Source organism: Takifugu rubripes, chromosome 1 (genome assembly GCF_901000725.2).
Source record: "Takifugu rubripes chromosome 1, fTakRub1.2, whole genome shotgun sequence".
NCBI classification, from domain to species: Eukaryota; Metazoa; Chordata; class Actinopteri; order Tetraodontiformes; family Tetraodontidae; genus Takifugu; species Takifugu rubripes.
The window spans coordinates 4822648-4845492 of NC_042285.1; the positions used below are offsets into that span (position 1 = coordinate 4822648).

The 22845-nt window shown below is 47.9% G+C and overlaps 1 protein-coding gene across 14 annotated transcripts in view; it reads left to right on the forward strand.

The window, feature by feature from the left end:
* The window catches only part of LOC101064381 (calcium-activated potassium channel subunit alpha-1), a 54671-nt gene that overhangs the window by 22928 nt on the left and 8898 nt on the right, over positions 1-22845 (forward strand). For 4 of the 14 annotated variants that reach the window (XM_029842826.1, XM_029842841.1, XM_029842846.1 and 1 more), the window contains exons 3-22: positions 163-224; positions 3622-3715; positions 3788-3899; positions 6966-7041; positions 7455-7530; positions 7628-7798; positions 8934-9025; positions 10825-10935; positions 11038-11143; positions 11248-11330; positions 11503-11572; positions 11649-11804; positions 11940-12049; positions 12486-12554; positions 12763-12849; positions 13149-13225; positions 13771-13779; positions 14674-14847; positions 16481-16513; positions 19946-20039. In XM_029842826.1, coding sequence (XP_029698686.1) covers positions 163-224; positions 3622-3715; positions 3788-3899; positions 6966-7041; positions 7455-7530; positions 7628-7798; positions 8934-9025; positions 10825-10935; positions 11038-11143; positions 11248-11330; positions 11503-11572; positions 11649-11804; positions 11940-12049; positions 12486-12554; positions 12763-12849; positions 13149-13225; positions 13771-13779; positions 14674-14847; positions 16481-16513; positions 19946-20039 — 1862 coding nt within the window. Of the gene's footprint in view, positions 1-162; positions 225-3126; positions 3144-3621; positions 3716-3787; positions 3900-3955; positions 6882-6965; positions 7042-7454; positions 7531-7627; positions 7799-8933; positions 9026-9109; positions 9202-10824; positions 10936-11037; positions 11144-11247; positions 11331-11502; positions 11573-11648; positions 11805-11939; positions 12050-12485; positions 12555-12762; positions 12850-13148; positions 13226-13770; positions 13780-14673; positions 14848-16480; positions 16514-19945; positions 20040-22845 lie in introns of those variants that run through there. The other 10 variants (XM_029842831.1, XM_029842896.1, XM_029842902.1 and 7 more) reach the window with 6 other exon arrangements.

Here is a 22845-nt window from a genome sequence, read left to right on the forward strand (position 1 = left end):
TGTAACACCAGCGCCAGGGGAATTTAAATTGCTTCGTTTCAAGCTTCCATCTGCCTTTGATTTGTGTTTTGTCTTTGAAGAGCGCCGCCGCACGAATGGTGCAAATTTAAGCTCGTTGAGTGTTGTACCGATCAACCACTAATCCGTCCCTCTTCTCTCCAGGTGGTGCTCGTGTTTGCTCTCAGCATCGGAGCTCTTGTTATATACTTCATCGATTCCTCCGAGTAAGTATTTTCTTTCGTTTCAGCCTTTGACACTGTCCTCGCTGCTAATTCTGCTCTGGCTGATGAATCACCGCTAACTCTCTTTCAACCCCCTTCATGTACTAATACAGTGTTATATACTAACGCCGGCGCAGCATCGCAGTGATCCAACGGAGGTGGGTCAAAGATCAAAGGTCACGCTCCGATGACAACCAGCAGTCCCGCGGCAGCGTTGGTAACAGACGCTGCTCAGGCGTCTCACTGAAAAAGGCCCAAACTACCCAGGAGGGCGAGCGTTATTTTAAAAGTGGAGATTTTGTCTCTAAGGTGTATCAAGACGTGTAGGGTTTTTTTATGCAGCCTGTCCTCGCGGATGAAATGGGCACAAATGTCTGCTTCCAGCCCGGAAAGAGCAAATTTCCTGCAGAAAACAATCGGCGTCGCTCATCTAGGAGGAAACGCGAGGCCCTTTAGCTGCTGCCGTCCAGACAGGAAGGACAATTAAGAAACGGCAAAATCTACGAAGATGATTGATCGGATCGCCGTTGGGGCCTGAGATGGCGTGCCTGTGGCTAGCCTTATATGTCAGAATAGTCAGGGGTCAAAGGTCGTGGCTCCGACCCGCATTGTTAGTGCAACCTTATTTCATCAACGCGCGCTGGTAGAGTTCCATCCCACCATCTATGTTTGGAGAAGGTGCCGCCAACGGTTCCCGATAGCATTCCTAATGACGACGGATGACCTCTAACCTCTTTAACCTGCTCATGGACAGGAAGGGGACAGCGTTAAATAAACAATGGGAGTCGTTTTGCAGCGTCACTGTTCATATTTCTTCCACTTTGCTCACCAGTTCAGCTTCCAGCTTGGTTTTTTAAGCTGATTTACTTCCCAATTTCAACCCTTGACCACACCTGAAGCCTTAGAGGGGAGGGTTCTGGTGTCTTGTACGGGGCAGCAGACTGTAACGGATACAGCTCTTCCTGTAATTAGTCCTGATGGGGGGTGGTGCTGAGGCTGTTAGATGATGGATGAGCTGACCTAGCTTCTGGTGACAGACAGAATGAAGCCACTTTAGGTCTGAGAGCAGAAGGGGCAGCTCAAGCCCCAGCAGAGGAGCCTGAAAGCTGCTCTCAGGTCTTTCGTCCACTTGCACGTTGATGTTCATCACAACTGAACGCAGCTCCTCTGTGTTACAGACAGTATTCCTTTGAGTCTGAAATGTATTCATTCTCCAAAAACAGTTTTTACATCATTAATAAATGAGGACCCTTGTAATTGATCCTCATAACTGGTTCTTTTGGATCAGTTGTCCTTTATTTTTTTGCTTCCATAATGGATGAGAGTAATCAAATTAGACAGAACAGACTTGGTAGGCAGCCTCTACAGAACAGAACAGGCTGCTACTGGGCTGCACCTGAGACCACCGCAATGCTGCGGACAGAAACGACCCCCGTACGAATGGATGTGGGGGTGCAGCTGTGTTTAAGGGCTGGTTATGCCCTCAGACACTATCAGCCCGAGTGTCAGCTTAGGCGTAAACAGACCTTTGGGCTAACATGTTAGCAGACTGTCCTTGGTTCAGAGTTAGCAGGAAACCTCTCATGATCCAATCACAAAGGCTGTTTTTTGCAAAAGTTTGAGCTAATGTTGGCTAGCAAGAATGCTTACAGTTTGTAAAAAAAATGCTCCTGTGGAGCATTATGTCACTAGTCTGTGGTAACCCGCAAAGATCTGCCCGCTCAGCAGGTTGAGACAGGAGCCGCCACGTCGGCGGTGATTTGCCTCCAATTTTATGGTCCAGGCTGAGGACATTGGGAAATAGATTTTCTCCAGTTGACATAAAAGGGTTTAAAAAGGTGTTTGTGCTGAGCTAATTACCAGTTAGCTGTTCATCAGTTTGATGGGGCTCCAAACTGGTGGTCTTCCCGTTTCCGCGGCCTTAAATGTAACGCTACCAAAATCTTGATGAATGTGAGAGAGCTGCTTTTGGTTTAACCTGATCATGTTTGTTTGTCAGAATCATCAGAGCCACGGTGGAATATTCTTGTCTCTGCAGGCGTGCCTGTGGGCTGAGAGCGTTTGTTGATCCATGACAGGCTTTTCCAAAGCAGACCTACTGGAACTTAATTATTTAGCGCAGCAGGTCTGCCGCCTCTGCTGTCCGCTGTCGCAGGGATTTGCAGGGATGATGTGTCATTACAGAGAATGAGGGCAGAACATTCTATTCTTATGCAGGTACCATCAATCTTTCACCTTTCGCGGCCCAACTGTGTTTTTCTTTTAAGGAACGGGGCGTTTACTGCCCACCAGGGGTAGAATTGTTCAGCCTAACTGATCTAATATGATGTTAGCTTAACCAGAAGATGGTATCAAAGCACAAACTAATCCCTGGGGTAATTTATTTTATTTTAATGTCTCTTTTGAGCTTCATGAGGACAGTGTTCTATCAAATATTTTTACATAACCGAAGCAATTTGCGCTAATCCGAGTGGTATTAAAGAGCACGGAGGTTATTGTGGTTGAGTGATGAGGTGTGCGCCCGTGTTAGCGCGGCCACCCTGCAGATGGGAAAACTGGCGAAACTCTGGAGGGAAGAGTGAAAACTACAGAAAGTCGTTGTGGTTCAGGGATCTTTGTCTTTACGACGACGAGGGTCTGAGATTCGAGCGTTGTCCCATGCTGGAGGGAAATGCAGCTGTTGCCGCGGCTGTAGATCAAAGTTTTATTGTCAGCAAGGACTTTTTCAGAAAGTCACTTGGAAAAAGTGTTTGAGAGCCCAAAATGTTGCATTTTTCTAAAAACACGCTGACATTTAATCAATGTTTTATCTGAGCAATGTGGCGATTTTAGGTCATTATCCCGACCTAATGAACTCATAATAATTACATTTACCTGGTTATTTATTTCTCTTTATTTGTGCCAGATACAAGCTTTTCCAGGGTGAGACTTCATTGCATTGCTAACATTTGCTATTGCTGCCTGACTCCATTTTAATAAAAGGACATGACTCCCTGCATGCATTTAACCCTTAAACTACTGCCGCGCCTACGATCTTTACCTGAAACGTTGTCTGCAAACCAGGAAACCGAGGCCTAAATATACCAGCTAACCCTTTTCATACATCTGACCGGTTCGTTTGCAGTTCTTTAAGGGTTAATCAGATAGTTTAATGATATATTGCCTGTATAACACTGAATGCATGTCCTTTCCCAACAGAAAAACACTGGGAAAAATAGACTTTTCACCTTTTTTCACCAACACTTATGCTTATTTTCTCTCAAATACCTTTATATGATGCATTTTAGGAGAAGTACAATGTAACTTTTATGTTTTATTTCTTTGGTAAAACGATAGATCCAAATATCCCTTCATCTGATAATGTTTTATGGATTTAACCTTATTTTCCCCTCCCTAATAGTCCCATCGAATCCTGCCAGAACTTCTACAAAGACTTCACGCTGCAGATCGACATGGCCTTCAACATCTTCTTCCTGCTGTACTTTGGCCTGCGGGTAAGTGCGCTTTCGAACCCACAGTCGTCCAGTCTTCCATCCTTGACCTTTAACCTTTAAACTCTGCCGCAGTTCATCGCTGCCAACGACAAGCTGTGGTTCTGGCTGGAGGTGAACTCTGTGGTGGACTTCTTCACGGTCCCCCCGGTGTTTGTGTCGGTGTACCTGAACAGGAGCTGGCTCGGTAAGAACGCATGAAACAGTCCAGGGGTCCGCTCGGGCTGGTAGCGCCCCCTGGTGGACGTTATAGGCGCAGCAGCTTCCGGCGCTCGCAGGGACCCCAGATTAAGATTAAAGCTAAAAACGTCTCAATTTATTGATTCTTGGTGGTGAATCATGGTGGGGCTGAGCTTTAGTTAATCCTGTCATTAGTTCGGGGTCAGGTGACATGCATAAAGCCTTTGACCTTAACGTTTGGTCGTCATGTCAGTCGTTTAAACTCCTTTTCACAAAGGTTGTGCAGCAGAGGTCATTCACACTGACCTTCAGTCTCCTGCTGTAGGTCACAGATGGATTAAAAAGACACCTTTTGCTCTGTTTTATTGTGTGGAGTACTTTACTTGATAGGTCTACAAAGAGCTGCTGCCCTAAGAGAAATTTGTTTTTCCTCTACTGGGTTTATAATCTTCATCCTCTTTCGGCACTGATCACTCTTAAAGTCCACACGAGGCCTTCATAGGTGCCGTTGCATAACGCGCCTGTTTGTTTTCATGTTAAAACCCTCCATCTGGAGCAATCTGTGGGTTCTTGGCGCCGTCTAGTGGACTTTAGTGAGTACAGCTTGTACCGCTTGTTGAGATGGTTCGGATCTTTGGATTTTCAAGAGCGTTTACATTTTATTGTTTATTGGTTTTAGGTTGTTTCCACATCTCTCCACTCAGCCTCCATGTAGAAAATTTCGACTTTGCTGCGGATCAAATCATGCAAACGTTGTAATTCCACCATCACCTCTGCTGCTATCTTTCTGTTTGTGTAGGTGTTGTTTTTTTTGTTGTTGTTTGTTTGCTTTTGTTTTTTCAAACCTTTCATCTACATTTGGCTCCCACCCCTCCCGTCAGCTGTGATTTAGCTTGTTGCTCAGATTCCCTGCCAACGGAAGAATGGCTGAAAACCGGCTGAAGGGCGCGACGTGACGACGGAATTTTTCTGGCTGGAAAATAATCTGCATCTGTGTATCAACTGGGATTAGAGACTGATTGATTGGTTTAGTGAACTGTGGTGGAAACAGGTGGTGAGGTCATAATCTGATCCAGCCCTCATGTCTGATCATTTGGACACGTGTGCACGTGCAGAATGTGCTTGTGCTCATTGACGTTGACGTTTTAAGGGACCTATAAATTTGCCCCTGCTTAAATTGTGTGCTTGAACATCTTGTCCTGGTGAGGCGTTCAGGTCCTGTTGGGTGAAACTGCTTTTTTTCCCCATTCTGAACTGAAACACAAAAAGAGGCTTTTGGTATTAACGTCCCTAAACACCAAATGTTCCCGAACTGAAACGCTCTAATGGATGCTCCCTTACTTCCTGGAGCCTTAAACCTGCTGTCCAAACTTGGCGTCTCATCTGCTCCTGCGGGACAGCTCTGACGGTTGTCCCATTGACAGGAAGTGGACGCGTTTGACGCTGAAAAGGCTGTGAAAGGGTCCATTATAACGGCGGAGCTGCAGAAAAGGGAGCAGCTGCTTTGGGGATCAGATGGAACCATAATTTGGTGGTATTTCCACACTTCTTCTCCGCGTCCTGATGATTTAAATGTTAACATAAACTACGACAGCAGTTATTACATCAGCTGTGATTAATTCCAGGATTACCCCAGACCCACTAAATCCATAAACACTATTTTTCCACGCTGGGCTTCGCTCTGGCTGCTTTTTTCCTGCTGTAGAACAGAGCAACATGCTGTTCCCATCCTAGATTAGAGGGGAAATTTGTCAAGAACAGTTGTGGGGGTGAGCGGATGAAATGTAGGTTACTTTGTAGAGCAGCTGACTGGCTGCCTTGCCTCTTGGTTTCCCTGGATGATTCCTAAAGGAGCTTACGCTCTAATATCCTGATGGGAAAGGGTTTCCATTAAGCTCGGTGAACACGCCTCATCCCGACGAGAGAACAATAAAGATAAGTCAGATAAATAAATTTTTAAAAAGGCGCAACCTGTTGGCTGCTGTCATGAGAGCACCTGATTCTCTGGATTTTCCTCGGCTTTGTGGAGGAGGGTCACTTTCCTCCTCCATAAATTCCATAGTAGAGGCAGAATAGAGCAGGACTGGACTCTGGGCTCGGCATTAAGACGCAGCCATGATTCCTACTAAGATGTTAGCGTACCGGGGCCCTAATGGAGGGGTCCAAACCGAGACGCTGCCCAACACCAGAAGGCGGAAGAAGTCCACCGGGGAGCTCTTCCAGAAGGGCTACAGGGTCAGGATGGGCCACGGGCAGGTTGGCGAGAAAGAGGACCAGGACAGCATCTGGTACAGCCTGGGTGGATGCGTCCATGTAGTCTCATACTGGGGTAAGACCTGCTGGGGCAGCTTCAGGATTTGTCTTTTCGGTCCAGTCAGCGCGAGGAACGCGCTCTGGCGAGAAACGGCTCCGGTCCACATTTCATTTAAGATGATTTATGCCTGTTTATGCCAGCTGAGCGGCTGCCTGCAGCGTCTTTGATTTGTACCGTTTTGGCGCGGAGCGCGAGGGGAGTCCGGCAGGGAAACTCTGGCTGCTCCATTTAACACAGCCATGATGGATTTTACCTGACCGCTCGCTCCCGGCTGAGGCGCGTTTCAGCCGTTTCCAGGCTCCAGTTGGGTCTGCGAAGCGCTCCGCGTCGTCATTTTGGGTGTTTTCCTCCGACGTTGTCGCCTCTCAGTTAATTTCACAATTGGCGGGAGGGATCGCGCTAACACCCGCGAGGCGTTCGGGCGCTCTCCGGCCGCGCAAATGACGTCACGTCTGTTTCCAGATGTTTCCACCTGTCTTTAATCACCTCTCTCACGTTGGGAGTTTCTCCATCGGGAGCAACTCATGTCGGATAGATAACCGCCGCCGGCGAGGGCTTGCGGATTAGACGGCGCTGGGCTCTTTCTCTTCCGTCACGTCTGATTTGACGGAGCATTTTTGTGTTGAAGTGAAACGAATGTTGGGAGGTTACTTAATCTGGATGAAAGCATGAAAGGTACGGCGAGCTCGCCGGCGACGCCGATGCTGATGCTGTTACTAACGACTGAACTTTGTGGTTCTTCTTCTTCTTCTCCCGCAGGCTTGAGGTTTTTAAGGGCCTTAAGGCTGATACAGTTCTCAGAAATTTTACAGTTTTTGAATATTCTGAAAACAAGGTAAGTCGCCGTTCATCTCGCGGGCTTTTAAATGTTGCCATGTGACCTTTGCATGTGAAACGTACCATTGTGCACTAAGAAGCCAAACGCTGATCTTAAATGAATTAAATAAATTGTGCCGCCTGGAATTTTCGGAACAGGTGCTTTTTGCGTCCTCGCTGCTGCCTATAAAAGCTTTTAGCACAGATGTGAGAGAGGGTTTACAGAGCAGCTTTAGAATAATCTCAACGAGTCGGAAGCACTTGTGCAGCAAGAACAGGTTCCGGATGAATCGGAAAGGTCGTTCCACATATTTAAGGTCATCCTGGGGGGGAATGTAGACGTGCAGCAGCTCTGAGGATGCAAGAAGCTGATAATTCCCAGAAAGTGCTGCGCCTCATGCTCTTTCTTCTGTTGTTTTTGAATAAAACTAGCAACTCTATAAAGCTGGTGAACCTGTGTTCCATCTTCATAAGCACATGGCTCACCGCGGCAGGCTTCATTCACCTGGTAGGTTAGCGCTAGCCTAGCCTAGCAGCATCACAAGCACGTCGCCTGGAGCGCAGACAGACGGCGGGCGTTGAACCCATCTCCACCTCTGTTCCAGGTGGAAAACTCAGGGGATCCTTGGGAAAACTTCCAAAATTCCCAGGCCCTTTCTTACTGGGAGTGTGTGTACCTGCTCATGGTTACTATGTCCACTGTTGGTTACGGAGACGTGTACGCCAAAACCACCCTGGGACGCCTCTTCATGGTCTTCTTCATCCTCGGTGGTTTGGTAAAAAACACATTTTTTACTTTTCCCTAGATTCTAGCGAGAGTCTCGGCCCCACTCTGGACTTTAATGGCTTTCTGGCTCGTTACCGCAGTAACCAGAGTGATGCACATTTATTACATCATGTTTAGAGTTTGTTAACGAATGTTGACAGAGTTTTTGTGTTTATTAACTGTGTGAAGCACTGCGGTTTCAGGTGGCCCCGCTTCCTCCTCCTCTCCTTCCTTTTTCCAACAAACACAATGACTCAGGGATGATTAATCAAAGCCTGACATGATGGATGAAGCGGCGTTAGCACTCTAAACATGGATCAGGGAGGGAAAAAACAACTCCAAAAGCTCAAGTTTAAGGAGTTTCTGTGGATGTTTGACTAAATGTCTGTAGATAAGTACATTTTTTAAGGGAGGATTCTGGCGGTTGTTTTTGGCGACACACTGACGTGCTGTAAACTATCAGTTAGCATCTTGGATTAGCGTTCGATCGGATATCGATTTTTTACTTCCACAAGCTGGTTGAATGATTGATTTTACTGTACAAATGCCACCAGAAAGATGAATAGAATGAAATTAGAGGAGTTCCATTATGGTATTCCTGTAAATGAGTCGGCTTAATTAACTCTGAAATGGGCTCTTTTGGATAATAAAAGCCCTAATCATAAGTTCAGTTGAACCAACGAACGTTTGGAGTCAAATTTAACGCTAAACCTGGAAAAATCAGCTTTACTTGCGTTCATTTAACGGAGCCGGCGGCGCTCTGGTCATCAGTTGGGCTTTGCCATCCGATCAAACCCGTCGGTCGTGTGTGTTTGTTGGTGGAAACATGGCACATAAGGCTGTCTCTGATCTCATTCTCTTCTGCTCTTGTCACAGATTGACATTCTCCTCCTCAGCTGTCATTTTCCTCCTAATTTCCTCGCATGTCCGTAAATATCGGCCTTCCGATTTCCTGGATTTCTCCATTTTCATACTACTTGATCCCTGGGATGTAACTCCAGGCTACATTCACGCGACCAATCTCCTCATTCTTGTTGAAATTAACATTAACACCACTGCACATTCAGCAGTTTTAAAAAAAGTGGAGCACCTGCTCTTCTTCTTCTTTTTTTAGTCTCTCCTTCTGTCTCCTATCTTCTCCTTAGGCCATGTTTGCCAGCTACGTCCCTGAAATCATAGAGTTAATAGGAAACCGCAAGAAATATGGTGGTTCCTATAGTGCGGTTAATGGGAGAAAGTAAGTATTGACGGAGGCTCTGCTGCCTCCGCTGCAGTAGAACCTTCTCTGCATGCCTTTTCTTTGTCTTTTCCACGCATGTAGGCCATGTTTGCTCGCTACGTGCCAGAAATTGCCGCTCTCATCCTAAATCGGAAGAAATACGGAGGGAGTTATAACTCAACCCGAGGGAGAAAGTAAGTCAAACTGCTGGAGACAGGAAGAGAACATGTGCTGGTGTGGTTGGTGTGACTCCAGTGGCCCTCTCTTAAAGAGGTCGCCCCTCTTTGTTTGGGTAAAATGGTCGCCATGGAAACTCATTTGAGATTTTTGTGATCTCAGCTAGCAGAAAAGTCACACTGTGACTGAAGAATTGGCCAATAAATGCTGAATGTGCACATTTGAATGTACAGCTGTTTTGTGTATGTGTGTTGCTTGTAGAAACATCAGCTTTTACTCTGCAAGGCGAATCTGAAAGTGATTTGTGTCTGTTCGAGACTGTGAAAACATTATTTCTCGCAACCTTTTGAGTTATTTCTCCCTTTTTCAAAAAATTCTTAAATGACGTCAGCAGCTCAGAAACCGACCAAATCACTTCAAAACCAGATTTGATTTGCACTTGTGGTATTTAATCACGCCCGATCGTAAATTTGGTGCATGTAGGATTTTCTCTGTAGTAAAATGAATCACTTTTGCTAAAGTTAAGTATTTAAAAGTAATATTAGCCGCTAGCTAACATAGCCTAACGCTAAATTCAGAGAGAAAATTCTGCATGTCTGGAACGACGCTGCTTCTTGTGGTTGTGGCAGATTTGTTTTCACTCATCTAGGCTTCTCATCTCCACAAAAAGTCACCAGAATTCCAGTTTATAACCCAAAGATCAGCAGCACGCTGCCATAAACATCCATTTATGACGCACATTCGTTAAAGCTCATGTTTTATGACTGGATCGGGGTCTCCCATCCCGCCCTGCCGCCATCAATGCTTCATGCTACGCTGCTGTGTAGCGCTACTTTACGCTTGGCTTTAGAACATTCTTGGCCTTTATTCTTCAGTCTAACCGACACCAAAACTCTCAAGTTTAACTTTTCACTTTCTCGCCCGAGCTCAGCTGACAAACCGGGTGCCGATCAGGCACAGTACCAAGCAACCAGGCAGTTAGCACGTGTTAGCATGTGAGTTAGCGCTAGCTTCCGCATCCGCACTTTGACGTTCCGCCTGTTTTTCTATATAGCAACAGTAAGTCCCCTTTTGTATTTCTTAAAATATCTTTTTAATGTGCAGTTTTAGCTTCTGTCTTTAGCTTTTTCTGTTGTTTAGCTCCTCGTTGTGATTGGATTAGCTTAGTTTAGGATGTATTTGGATTTTCTAGCTGTGCTGGAACTTGATGCTTTTTATGCTTTTGCTCATTTATACAGAAACTAAAACCTAATTTTACATGTGTTATTAAAGCTTCGCTGCTTCTGATAATCAGAAAATATTTTTTTTAGCATTATTGTAACTTGTACATTATTTATTTGGATTATTGTGTATTTCTGCCACAGCAGGGAGCCTTTATTGAGGAGTAAAATCCAGCCTTAGAATTCTCTCATAAATGTTTAATGCTGCAATGGAAAAATGACTCTGAACTGATGTCCTAATCTCCATCCAAATCTAATCCCTTAATCTGATGCGGACATCCACAGCCTCCACCTTTAGTCCTCACTCTCCACCGTCTCCCCGTGACCCTTTTTTATGTCCCGTATTCCTGATTTTGTCCCGGTTATTCCTGTTATTCCATCAGCCGGTGTCATTTTTCATTATTCCACCTCCTTTTGCAGGCACATCGTGGTCTGTGGTCACATAACGCTCGAGAGTGTGTCCAACTTCCTCAAAGACTTCCTACACAAGGACAGGGACGATGTCAATGTAGAAATTGTTTTTCTCCATAAGTGAGTAGGAAACGCGCGCGACGTGTGCGCGGCGTTGTGTGTCTGTGGAGCTCGGGCGGCGGTTTCTCCTCAAACTGAAGGCTTTTTCTCTCATTCTCCCAGTATTTCCCCTAATCTTGAGCTGGAAGCCTTGTTCAAGCGCCACTTCACCCAGGTGGAGTTCTACCAGGGATCCGTCCTGAACCCACATGACCTGGCCAGAGTCAAGGTGCCAGAATCCTGAGTCCTGCTCCCTCTCCAGGGCACGTTTCAGACAGGAAGTCTCTTAAATGTCTGATTTTTATCCCTTTTTTTTGTTTTTTGAAACTCCAGATTGAATCAGCCGACGCCTGTTTGATCCTGGCCAACAAATACTGCGCCGACCCCGACGCGGAGGACGCGTCCAACATCATGAGGTAAACCCCAAGACGCCGCTATGTTCCTGAAGATTGCGTTCATCCCAAACAAAAGGGACACCAGGAACTATTTCCTGTTCCAAATCTCGTAAAACGGCGTCCACATCGCAAACCGGAGCACGACCGTGTGCGTTTAGGAAACGCCGTCACATGACCTTTGCTCCCCCTCCAGAGTAATCTCCATCAAGAACTACCATCCGAAAATCCGGATTATCACTCAGATGCTGCAGTACCACAACAAGGTGGGCGCCGCAGGTCTTTGACGGTTCCGGTTCCGAGCGCTGACAGCTGCAGACGTGCACGTTTTCCTCTCTGCAGGCTCACCTGCTCAACATCCCCAGCTGGGCCTGGAAGGAGGGCGACGACGCCATTTGTCTGGCGGAGCTGAAGCTGGGCTTCATCGCCCAGAGCTGCCTGGCTCAGGGGCTCTCCACCATGCTGGCCAACCTTTTCTCCATGAGGTCCTTCATCAAGGTAGCCGTCGCCGGTCCGTCTGTGCCGGCTGGATTAGTCGGCAGGCAGATTAGGCAGAGGAACAGAATTTAATCAGGCGCGATTTTGTCTTGATGTTTTCAATAAATGAATCCTCCTGCGATGAACGCGCGTCAGATCGAGGAGGACACGTGGCAGAAGTATTACCTGGAAGGAGTAGCCAACGAGATGTACACGGAGTACCTGTCCAGCGCCTTCGTGGGCCTGTCCTTCCCCGTCATTTGCGAGTAAGTTTCCCCGAAATGAGGATGTATTCAAGATAAAAGAGGCGGTTTGTTTTCCCGTCCACGACTTTGGGCCTTTCTGCTTTGGTGACGGAAGGTCGGCCAGTTTTTACTCTCTAATCCCAGAACCGTGTCAGAAACCATCACGATTATCTTCTTACGTAGCAGCTTCGTCCGCCGCCGCAGGTCATCAGAATGTGACCTCGCCAGGCTGCTGGTGGATGAAAATAAGATGTTAATGTCGCTCCTGTGTCCTCAGGATCTTTAAATATTCCTTTTATTGTCAAATAATTCCTGTAACTGTGTTATTAAATGTTGGATTTAGTTAAGACGCTATAAATGACGTGATCGTCAGGTAGAAAACGATCCTTAAAGCTGATTTACAGTCAATAACAAATAATTTGTGCCCACAAAGTCTAATCCTATCCAATTCTTCCAGAATCTGCTACGTGAAGCTAAAGCTGCTACTGATAGCAATAGAATACAAGTCGGATCGAAGGGAAAGCAGGTAAGAACATGTGCCGAACAGGATTTTTGTCTTTAAAATCACCATTAGGGATGTGTGCAGGAGTCTCCGCTGCTTTAACGATGGCCTCGGTTCCTCGGTTTGACGGCACGGACGAGGTCGAACGCAACATTCCTGTGCAAACAGAGGCTGAAAACGACTCCGCTCTGCCGCTGATTATTCCTAACGTTGGGATCGTTTTCCCTCCCAGCACCCTGATCAACCCTGGGAACCACGTGAAGGTGCAGGAGGGGACTCTGGGCTTCTTCATTGCCAGCGATGCCAAAGAAGTGAAGAGGTACCAAAAACTCAGAACTAAGAGTCAACTTGGCCTTAAACTCCTTTTTTTTTTTTTTTTTTTTACATTTTAACCATCTGTTGGGTTTCTGGGGGGAATTTCACAGACTTTTTCTCCAGCTAGAAGGTCATTAGATGGAGCTGTTAGCAGCCAGCTTTTATCTGCTGCAGCTTTGAACATAAGCATTAAGGATCTTCTTTACAAAAAGAATCAAGCCACCATCAATGATTGATTCTTAGTCTGGTGGTTCTGGGATGTGGATCCTAGCTGACGTGGTGAGCCCTTCTGTTGCTCCGCAGGGCGCTGTATTACTGTAAAGCCTGCCACGATGACATCACAGACCCCAAAAGGATAAAGAAATGCGGATGCAAGAAATGTAAGTGACTCCCAGTTCGACAGGCTTAATCTCCAGTCCGCCATTTACGTCCTGTTTTCTTTATTGTCTTGGGTTTATGAATGAAAAGAAAAGCGGAGGTTCCCCAGCAGCACGGTCTTTGACCTCTCTTTGATCTTTGAACGGAAACGGATTGACGTCCGTGCTTAAATATTCTTTTGGGTGAACTGGATCCTGGTGTGTTGTGTATTGAGAACTTGGAGAGCTCTGTTCCTTCTCTGTAGCCTGATGGGTACCTCCATGCGGTTCCCAGCTGCTGTAGGTTCACAGTAAAGTGAGAACGCCTCTTAAACCACCGGCCGAACTGTTTCTATGTGCTTTTGGTCTATGCATGTTGGAGTTTTTCCCTCGTTTTTTTTTTGCTTTGTTGTCTTTAAACTATCTGCGCTGATATAGATGAAGTGTTGACGGTTTCTCTGAGGGACCGTTGACAGATAACGTGTCCAACAACAAAACTGCTTTTAACATGTGATGTGTTTTCTTCCTGCTGCTTTGGAATTTTGCTTTAAAAAATGATCACTTTATAGTGATATACTGTGAGTAAGGATTTATTCACTCACTGGTAAAACAAAAAAAAAGCCAGAAAAAAGAGAAAACCAGCCTGCCTCCCTTTACCGAAGGAACTGTGGATGTGACCCTAAATGTTGCATGAATAATAGTTGATGCTGCCTGAAACCTGTCTGTCTCTCTGTCTGTCTGTCAGTCTAAGAAAACAGAGCGACTAATCCTACTAATAAAGTAACATTTGTATCAGATTGTAGATATGAATGTGCATGTTATGACTTCCTGTGTTTATGTACGTCCTCGCTCGTCAGCGTGTAGTACCGTCGGTCGCCACTAGATGTCCTCGATCTACCAATTTAGGAAAGAGGCCCATTTTAGCTGATGAGTGTCCCAGAGCCGTAAAGTCCACCGAGCACATCTGACAGTTATTTTATGTAAAATTAGTGTGTTTTCTGCTTTTTTGTTTTATTTGAAAATGTCTAATGACTTTATGAACTAATATAATTTCACGAGCTTCTCGAGATTGTTGTTTCACATGGGACAATTTTTCAAAGAGATCTCTGTTTGATCATCCCAGAGTTTATATTTGGAAGCAGGACATATAATAAAGCTGTTGGATTTTCCCCGGGCTTACAGAATTTGATATGTCGGCAGCTGGCATGGTCCCCGACCTGCCCTCTCCCCCTCTGGTGTCACAACCACATGGCTCTTCCATACCTTTGCTGTTGTTCCCCAGTTATTTCAACAGTAGCCTAACCCAAATCGCCCGCAAAACATGGGGGATCATTTGACATTCCTGCTGTGACAGGCGAACAATGTGGAGTTTCTCCTGTGTATCCCAGCAGCAGCCTTCCTCTGTGCGCCATCATGTCTCCCTTGACATTAACCTGCTCTTCCTCTCCTCTCGTCTGACCCCCTGACTGTAGCCAAGACGCCCGCCTACAAGAACATGAGCCTGGCATGTTGTTTTGATTGCGGCCGCTCAGAGCAGGACTGCCCTTGCATGCCAGATAACGTGCGTTGTAACGTGGACTCCCCCCAGCACCACATCCCACTCTCCGCTGTCTCTGTTAATGATTACTCAGCCACTTTACGTGCCTGTAAGTTGTTGCCATGACATGCTTTTGGGTGTCTGTGGGGGGCGCTGTGTTAGCCGTGCGCTGCTGTCTGTGCTGTGTAGCTGTAGCCGCTGTGTCACTGTCGTGGCTACGGACGTGGCTTCGCTTGTGTCGCTGCATTTGGAGGTGAAGTGTAGCCGTGGTGAAGCATGCGGGTGGAGCTGTGTCATGTTTTCAAATGAAACTTTAACTAATTTAACTGGTTTCCCTTTACTAGTTGCCATAAATGCTTCAAAACGTGTTCAAGTGTCACAGGAGAGGGAAGGAAACCCCCAAACGGCTGACTTGAGCCTGATATTTGCTGCCTGCAGAAATAACCGTCTGTTGAGATGAATGAACCCCACTGATGATGGATTCAAACAGGGCAGTTTTCTGAGCACCTGGGGGGGTTCCAGAGCATTCTGAGCTTAATGTACTGGTATAATTTAATTAAGATCAAAAATATGAACCGCCACCGAAAAACACTTTGAAAATAACGTCTGCAGAAGAATTGTTGGTTTCCGACTGATGATGATAAATTATCGTAAATAAACGGGAAGATAATGGAAGAAAAGGATCCTATAAATTCATAATTTTGCCCGTACGACCCCTCTACGCCAGAGGGCGTCTGAAACTGTTGATGGATTGCAGGAGGCATGAAGAATGTGTCTCGTGTCTGCAGAGCGTTGATACCACGCGCTGGAAACCATCGGAGAACGTCACGCACTCTTAGCGACCGCGCGGCGTTCAAGGACCAGGCTGCGTGTGTGCGAACATCTCAGGGCATTTGCCGCCCCTCAACATGTCTTCTGGGGCGAAGTGTCGCCAGGCTGGCTCAGCCCAAGCCCGGCTCTGCGGCTGCTGTCTACACGGAGCAGGAGCGGCGCCGAGCGGGGCCTTATACGGCCTGACACTGAAATTATGTTTGCATTTTCATTTTTGGAGCACTACCGGTTGTCATGAAACTCAGCCTGACAGTTCGTAACCACCAGGCAGCCCAGCTTCCCCCCCGCCCCTCTCCTCCTCTCTGGTTGTGGGACAGATGCTAGCCTGTTAGCCCTGCGACTCTGCTCGCACCCTCCGATTGCAGGCGACAGATGCCAGGACCAGCGAGGTCCCCGTTTGAACACCACTGTCACTGTCCCCCCTCCAGCGCAACACGTGACCTTTATCACGAGCGCAGGGTCGAGCGGAGGTACTAATGAGCGCCGCGGCTCCAGAAATCTGCTCAGGAAAGGGCTTTGCAGGTGGCGTCAGGCAATACTCTTCATTTAAGCACAAGATTATTGACCGTTAGCAGTTAAATAGATGCTTACAGGTCACATGATCTCTAATTCGATCCTAAAATTTGAGCTCACGCTCAATTTCTTTCTGTGCTGCACCCAATAGGAAACCATGTAATGTCCAACTCTAACCATATTTATGTTTAACCTGACACCTTATATATAGCAGGTGAACGCCCCTCCCCTTAAGCATGTACAGTCTCATCGCTTGGCCTGTGTTGTCTTTAGGCGTCGCTTCTGTTATTTTTGCAGTGTTTGAACAGAAATCTGTCCGTTTTCAGTTGCCACTTGTGGTTTATGGTTTGGTTTCCTGACGATGTCTTCCTCTCCTCTGCCTCTCTCCCGCTTCTCAGCCAAGAACAGCTACAACGGATACATCAAATCAAGTAAGTTCTGACGTCTGCTCTTCCCCTTCTCCATCTGCCGCTGTCTCCTGTCTGCTACCTGTCAGATTTCAGTGTTTGTGCTCATCGCTCTGCACAGTCTCTCATCATCCATCGCCGAGGATCAAATCCGGGGGGGGTTTGGTGGCAGCTCGGCAGCAGGTGGCGCTGCTGCTCCATTCTGCAGGAATGGGGAATGCCTCTGGAGGAAAGCAGGGAGGGTTTATGAGCAAGGAGGCTTCCATGGTTCCTCGGTGGGACGTCCACTGTAACGGCACTGGTGACGGGCAACAAATGTGCCACAACATGTGGCGGCGCAGAAGTGCTGTGCCTGTTTGACGTGGGCCAGATGATCGGAGGAGGTCAGGAGCAGAGAGGATAATCTGTCAGACAGCTGACTGTTGAAATAATCATCTCTCCTCTCCGGCTTCAGCTCCCAGACATTTTTTTTGATCGAGGGGGAACGGGGCTTCCTTTTGTGTCTCTGCACGTTCTTAGTTCCACTTGAACTGGAGCCGTGTTTTTTCATGTTAGGAGCTGCACGTTCGCCCCTCCATCGGGCTGGAGCAGCGTAAAGCAGCTCCCAGTTGTTAATCCACGCTGTCACCTCCCTGTTTTTATGGCATAACAATAGCTGAAACACCTGAAAGCGTGCTTATTAATTCATGTTTTATTATGAATATTGGAGTGAACGTCAAAGCCAGCCTTTCATCAGTGGCTGTATCAAGTGGTTAAGTGGTATTTAATAAAAATGAGGTATTTTAATTATTCAGTTATTAGCATTCTTCTGCCAGAAAGGATTACCCCTAAAAAACTCAGCGATTGTGCTTAAATTACGATAAGAGTGTGAAGATGTTTTATTAACAGCGCAGCTCCGAGGGACGTCGGCGCAGCTCAGATCCCTCCAGGTTCCTGTGAACAGCTAAAGGATAAGTTCACCCAAATAACCACCTGGTTTTCAAACAGGGCTGATTTAATCCACATGGTTTATATCAGTACAGTAACGGGAGAGGAGGGGAGGGGAAGGGAGAGGAGAGAAAGGGAGGGGAGAGGAGAGGGGGGGAGGAGAGGGAGAGGGGGGGAGGAGAGGGAGAGGAGGGGAGGAGAGGAAGGGAGAGGAGGAGAGAGGGGAGGGGGGAGGAGAGGAAGGGAGAGGAGAGAAAGGGAGGGGAGAGGAGAGGGGGGGAGGAGAGGGAGAGGAGGGGAGGAGAGGAAGGGAGAGGAGGAGAGAGGGGAGGGGGGAGGAGAGGAAGGGAGAGGAGAGGAAGGGAGAGGAGAGAAAGGGAGAGGAGAGGAGAGGGGGGAGGAGAGGAAGGGAGAGGAGAGGAGAGGGGGGAGGAGAGGGAGAGGAAGGGAGGGGAGGAAGGGAGAGAAGAGGGAGGGGAGAGGAGAGTAAGGGAGGGGAGAGGAAGGGAGAGGAGAGAAAGGGAGAGGGGAGGGAGGGGAAGAGAGGAGGGGGGAGGAGGGGAGGAGAGGAAGGGAGGGGAGAGGAGAGGAAGGGAGGGAGAGGAGGAGAGGAGGGGGGAGGAGAGGAAGGGAGAGGAGGGGAGGAGAGGAAGGGAGAGGAGGAGAGAGGGGAGAGGAAAGGAAGAGAGGAGAGGAGATGAGGAGGGGAGAGGAAAGGAGGGGAGGGGAGGAGAGAGGAGAGGGGAGGAGAGGAAGGGAGAGGAAAGGAAGAGAGGAGAGGAGATGAGGAGGGGAGAGGAGAGGAGATGAAGGCAGGAGAGAGCAGAGGAGAGGAGAGGGAGGGGAGAGGAAAGGAAGGGAGGGGAGAGCAGGGGAGAGGGGAGGAGAGGAGGACCAGTCAGGTGATCTCCCCAGCCTCCCCTTACAGCAGCGTAGCTAAGATGGAAGCCAAAGAAATTAGACCCCCCCCCCCTCCAATCTGACCCCGATGATATTTAGGTGCCTGTAAGAGGAGTCACATGATCTCTTTTGTCAATACCTGCCAGAACTGTTCTGGAGCCGCTGGAGGCTTCTCAAAGGATTCTTCTGATGACAGTCCAGCCTGGACGGAACCATTGCTGGATTATCTTTCAGAATGATGCTGGGCCACTATTTTCCCAATCTTTGCAATGTTTCGCAACCGAAAAAAGGCCGTGTTTATTTGTGAGTTAAAGGGTACCGCTTGATCAAAGTGATCCTTCAGAGAGATTAGAGAGCGATGCTGTGATCTAATCCATCCCTGAGAAGTTTCGGACCACAGCCCAGTGGCTCCAGTCAGTAATCTTCCTTTCCCTCCTCTTTATTGAGCCGTAGACGGGGGCCCCCTGATCCAGTCGCACAGTTTTCAGTCCGAGTCAGCCGTCCTGAACCACAGCTCGGCCCCAGAGGTCAGCGAGGGACGCTGCTGTGGGGTCTCCGCTGCGTCCGTCCCGCTCGTAAACAATCGCAAGGGGAGCCTGCTGTCCCGCTCCAGGGAGCCGACCCAGGCCCGCCAGCGGCCGGGCGCTCCGGAGGAGGCCGGCCGGCTGCAGCGGGCGCGCAGCCTCCTGGTGAAATACAGATTCCACCCCGGCCGCGCCAGTAGCGCCACGCTCGGTCACAGGCACCGTAAGGGCCACCGCCACCTCCTCCCCCCAAGGCCCCCCCTCGGTGTGTGTGGCAGCAACAGAAGTAGCAAAGCATGCACTGCCGTGGCTGCACGCAGCATTCGTTACTAATGACCCGGCGTGTGCAGCTGTCAGCTGTGCAGCATTAAATATTGAACAGGCGGCACAAAATGTGAAGGGCCGGCGTGTCGAAACAGACAACCCCCCCCTTCCCCAGGAAGCCCCCCCCTCTTTACAACTGGTTCCATTCTAGTCTAACCTGAATGTTCTACAGAGCAGAATCTGAATCGGTTTATCATGTCACATTTCTGCTCTTTTATTTTAAAACTATTCCCGGTTACTTGAGTCAAAAAGAAAATGTATAATTGATGCGGGCGGTGTCCGGGGGGATCTCGCCTTTACATAAATCACTCTGGCACGAGGACCAGGCTCATTAGAGAGAATATGGTGGAGAAGGACCAGAGAATGTGGGGCCGCCTTCATGTTTACACGCCTCTGCTGCCTGAATGAAACGAGACAACGGTCGTTGATTAGCTCCTCCGCAGAGGACAAAATCCCTGGCAGAGGAAACGCGTAGCAACAACAAATTCACCCAGAATGACAGTAAATTATTAGCCTTTGATGTAATTGTGGGTCTGTATCATCAGAACATTTTGAGACGTGGATTAGAGCAGTTTGCTACGTCGCGGCGTTGCGTTTTAACGCCCACATTCTCCACGTTAGCCGGCGGCATGCTAGGTGGTGATGCCGCTGTTGCATGTCTGCATCTTGGTGGATGTGCTCTGCTCGCTCCATCCTCTCCACTCAGCCTCTCTTCCACCCTGTTGTGAATCCGCTGACCCGATGGCACCGCGTCCTCCCTCTGATTCTGATTCTGTTGCAGTTGAAGAGGACCAACAGTCGGCGTTGTCGCCCAAGAAGAAGCAGCGGAACGGAGGCATGAGAAACTCCCCAAACTCTTCACCCAAAATAACGAGGTAGGTCCTCGACCTCATGTTTTATGCTGTTCTTGGGGCTCTGCTCAGTCCTGGAGGAAGGTATCGCTCATATCGATCGCCATGGCAACTCATCCCAAACATAAACTTTTGTCATGACAAACATTTAGTTTAATATTTCATCTTTAGACATGAACTATAGCCCCTCACCCTGTGTTATTCGTTCAGGGACAGTTGCTGCCCAAAATTTTGCCCACTTTTAATGCAGAAATGCAGCATTAGACGTGTTTTTGTGTACATCACGCCGCAGAATTTCTGGTTTTTATAAGCATTCTTATTTTTTACAGCCTTCAAACCTGTTCCTCCTCACTAACGGTGGCGACATGTGATTGGTTGAACAAAAATGCATAAAATTATGCACAAAGAGTTTGACTGCAATGCTACTAAAGTGTAACCAGGTATAGTTGAGGCAGGATATATTATCAAATCTAATAAATCAACCTTTTATCTATCTTCAGATGAGATTTGAGGCCATTTAGAGCCTTAGCATGTGCTTTAGCATGATTAGCCATAAAGCTAATAGTTAAACAGGACTTATTTTATTGCTATTGAACCGAATTTCAAACAGCTGCTTTTTAAATATCAAAAGTTCAGTGCTGGTCAGGTAAAGAACAAAATGGATCACATGCTTTGGTGCAGCAAATGTCAGACTCTTTGCCACAAGGTACCATGTGACAAAGCCAGACAACAGCTTTTAAACAGGCCTGGCACTAATGACAGCAGCAGCTAACCACAGAGACTCCAAAGACAGATCGCCCAGGGCAATTCATCTATTGTCAGGTCCCTCTGAGCTCTCCGCAGCACGGAACCCTGTGGATGATATGTATCATCACAATGGAAGGCGAATTCAAATGCTACCTTGCTTTTATCTTGTCCCGTAAAATTAAATCGATGCTTATTGATTTTGACTGCAGATAACGCTGTTATTCAACAAGAGGCCATTACAGGCAGCATAATAGTGATAGTCAGTGGCGTTAAGTGCCATGTTATTACCAAGCTGGGCAAAAGGGAATCCTGCTTCCTGATGTATACAAAGTGGAATTGTGCAGATAGAATGTGATTAAAACTGACAGACGACTTTATGTTCCCGCTGTGGTTTTTTTTTTTTCAGGTGACATTTGGAAATCCAGTCCACAAATAAACGCAGACCTTGAAGCTACTGTAGTTGAGGGAGGTACCGGCTAGAAAAACAAGACTCAAAATTGTAACGATTGTGTCCTCTGATCTGTAGCCTCCGCCTTTTTCAGGTGGGCGTTTGCCCTGTTTGATTCGGTTTGAAGTGGGGTCAAAGTTGAATCACTCCAGGTGGTTCCAGGACTCCTGGGTAGCGCGGCAGCCTTTGCTAACGCTGTAGCCACCAGCTAAATATCAACCCACCAAACCAATCCATCTACTTGTCATGCTAATGCACGCTACACTCAGAGTAGATGTGTTGTTTGGTCCGTAGCGTAGGCAGCAGACATGCAGGCGAGGGATTTGCGGTAGTAGCCTAAGGGATACTTCGATGCAACAAGCAGAGAGGGGGGGAAAGAAAACCCATCTCGGAGTGTACTATATCAAATGTGTTTTTACAGGACCTGCGGCCTCAAGGAATTTGTAAATAAGTAATGATCAACAGATTGGCTGTGGGTTTTTGAAGAGCAAGCCTTTGTCAGCTTGCATGATGGGTAGGATTTTCAAAGGCTTTGCTTGCCGCCGCCACGGCCGCCACTCGCGCTCATCTCAATTTACATGAAGTGCGCCTTTATCTTCCGCTGCGTGTCTCTCGCAGCCGTCGGTGGGATTCTCCGGAAGACGCAGGGCTCTGTGCCGCGGCCGCGCCGTCAAAATCTGGTCGGACACGTCGGCCCGCTGCTTAAGTGCTGGGTTAAAATGCCCAGGAACCGTGGCGCTAATGGAAGCGAGCGCGCTGAAGAAGGAACTCAGTGGAAGCGGCGCGTTTCCAGGCGTATTAAGAAACCAGCGCCCCCTCTCTGACTTAGCAACGGCGACCTCGCTGAAATTAACACCATTTCCACGGGCTCCTTGATGGTCATAAGACACATCTAATTGTGGGATGTCACAAGACATTTGATCACATCGGACCGCGCGGTGACACACACGTCAAGTCTGCTTGAGCGCTGCCAAGGCAATTGGCGGCGCGGGATAGTGACAGGCCGTCACGGCTGACAGTGAGCGATAGCTATCCTGGCAGAGCTCTGCCTCACCAGTCATCTCCACAAGGACACACTGAAGTGACAGCAGCTCCACTGAGTGACTGCTGCAACATTTGACTTCTGATGTAATATTTAGCCGAGGTGTAAAACCTCTAAATGCTCTCGCTCTCATTAGAACTGGAATTCAAGACTCCGGCGCGACCAGGGTCTCCGAGGGCAACGGCCATTTTGTACAACCACCCCAAAAACCGAGATTGGGTTTTCATGCGTTCGATATTACAAGAAACGGTGGTTGAAAGGTCTCTTTCTGAGGCGGACGCACGGCCGTCTCCTTCTGGAGTGAGAACAGCTTGGACAGACGAGATTATCGGTGGTGGACGAGAGCGGAGGAGACGTTTTCTTCCCTTCTTGAGAGGACATCCAGGTCTTGCCCGAGGGCGTATGAGCCCAAGGCGGGCTTTTCTGGCTTCAGTCTCTCGCAGCCTGAGGGATGGCGGTCTCAGCTGACACTTTCATGCATACTTAACAGGATGCTTAGAGGAGCATTCTTTTAAAGCCCTCGCTCGCGTTAAAGAGGCGCTTTCTGGCGGTGAGAAGTTCTCTGCCCGAGCCCCCGTTTGATTTACGGAACT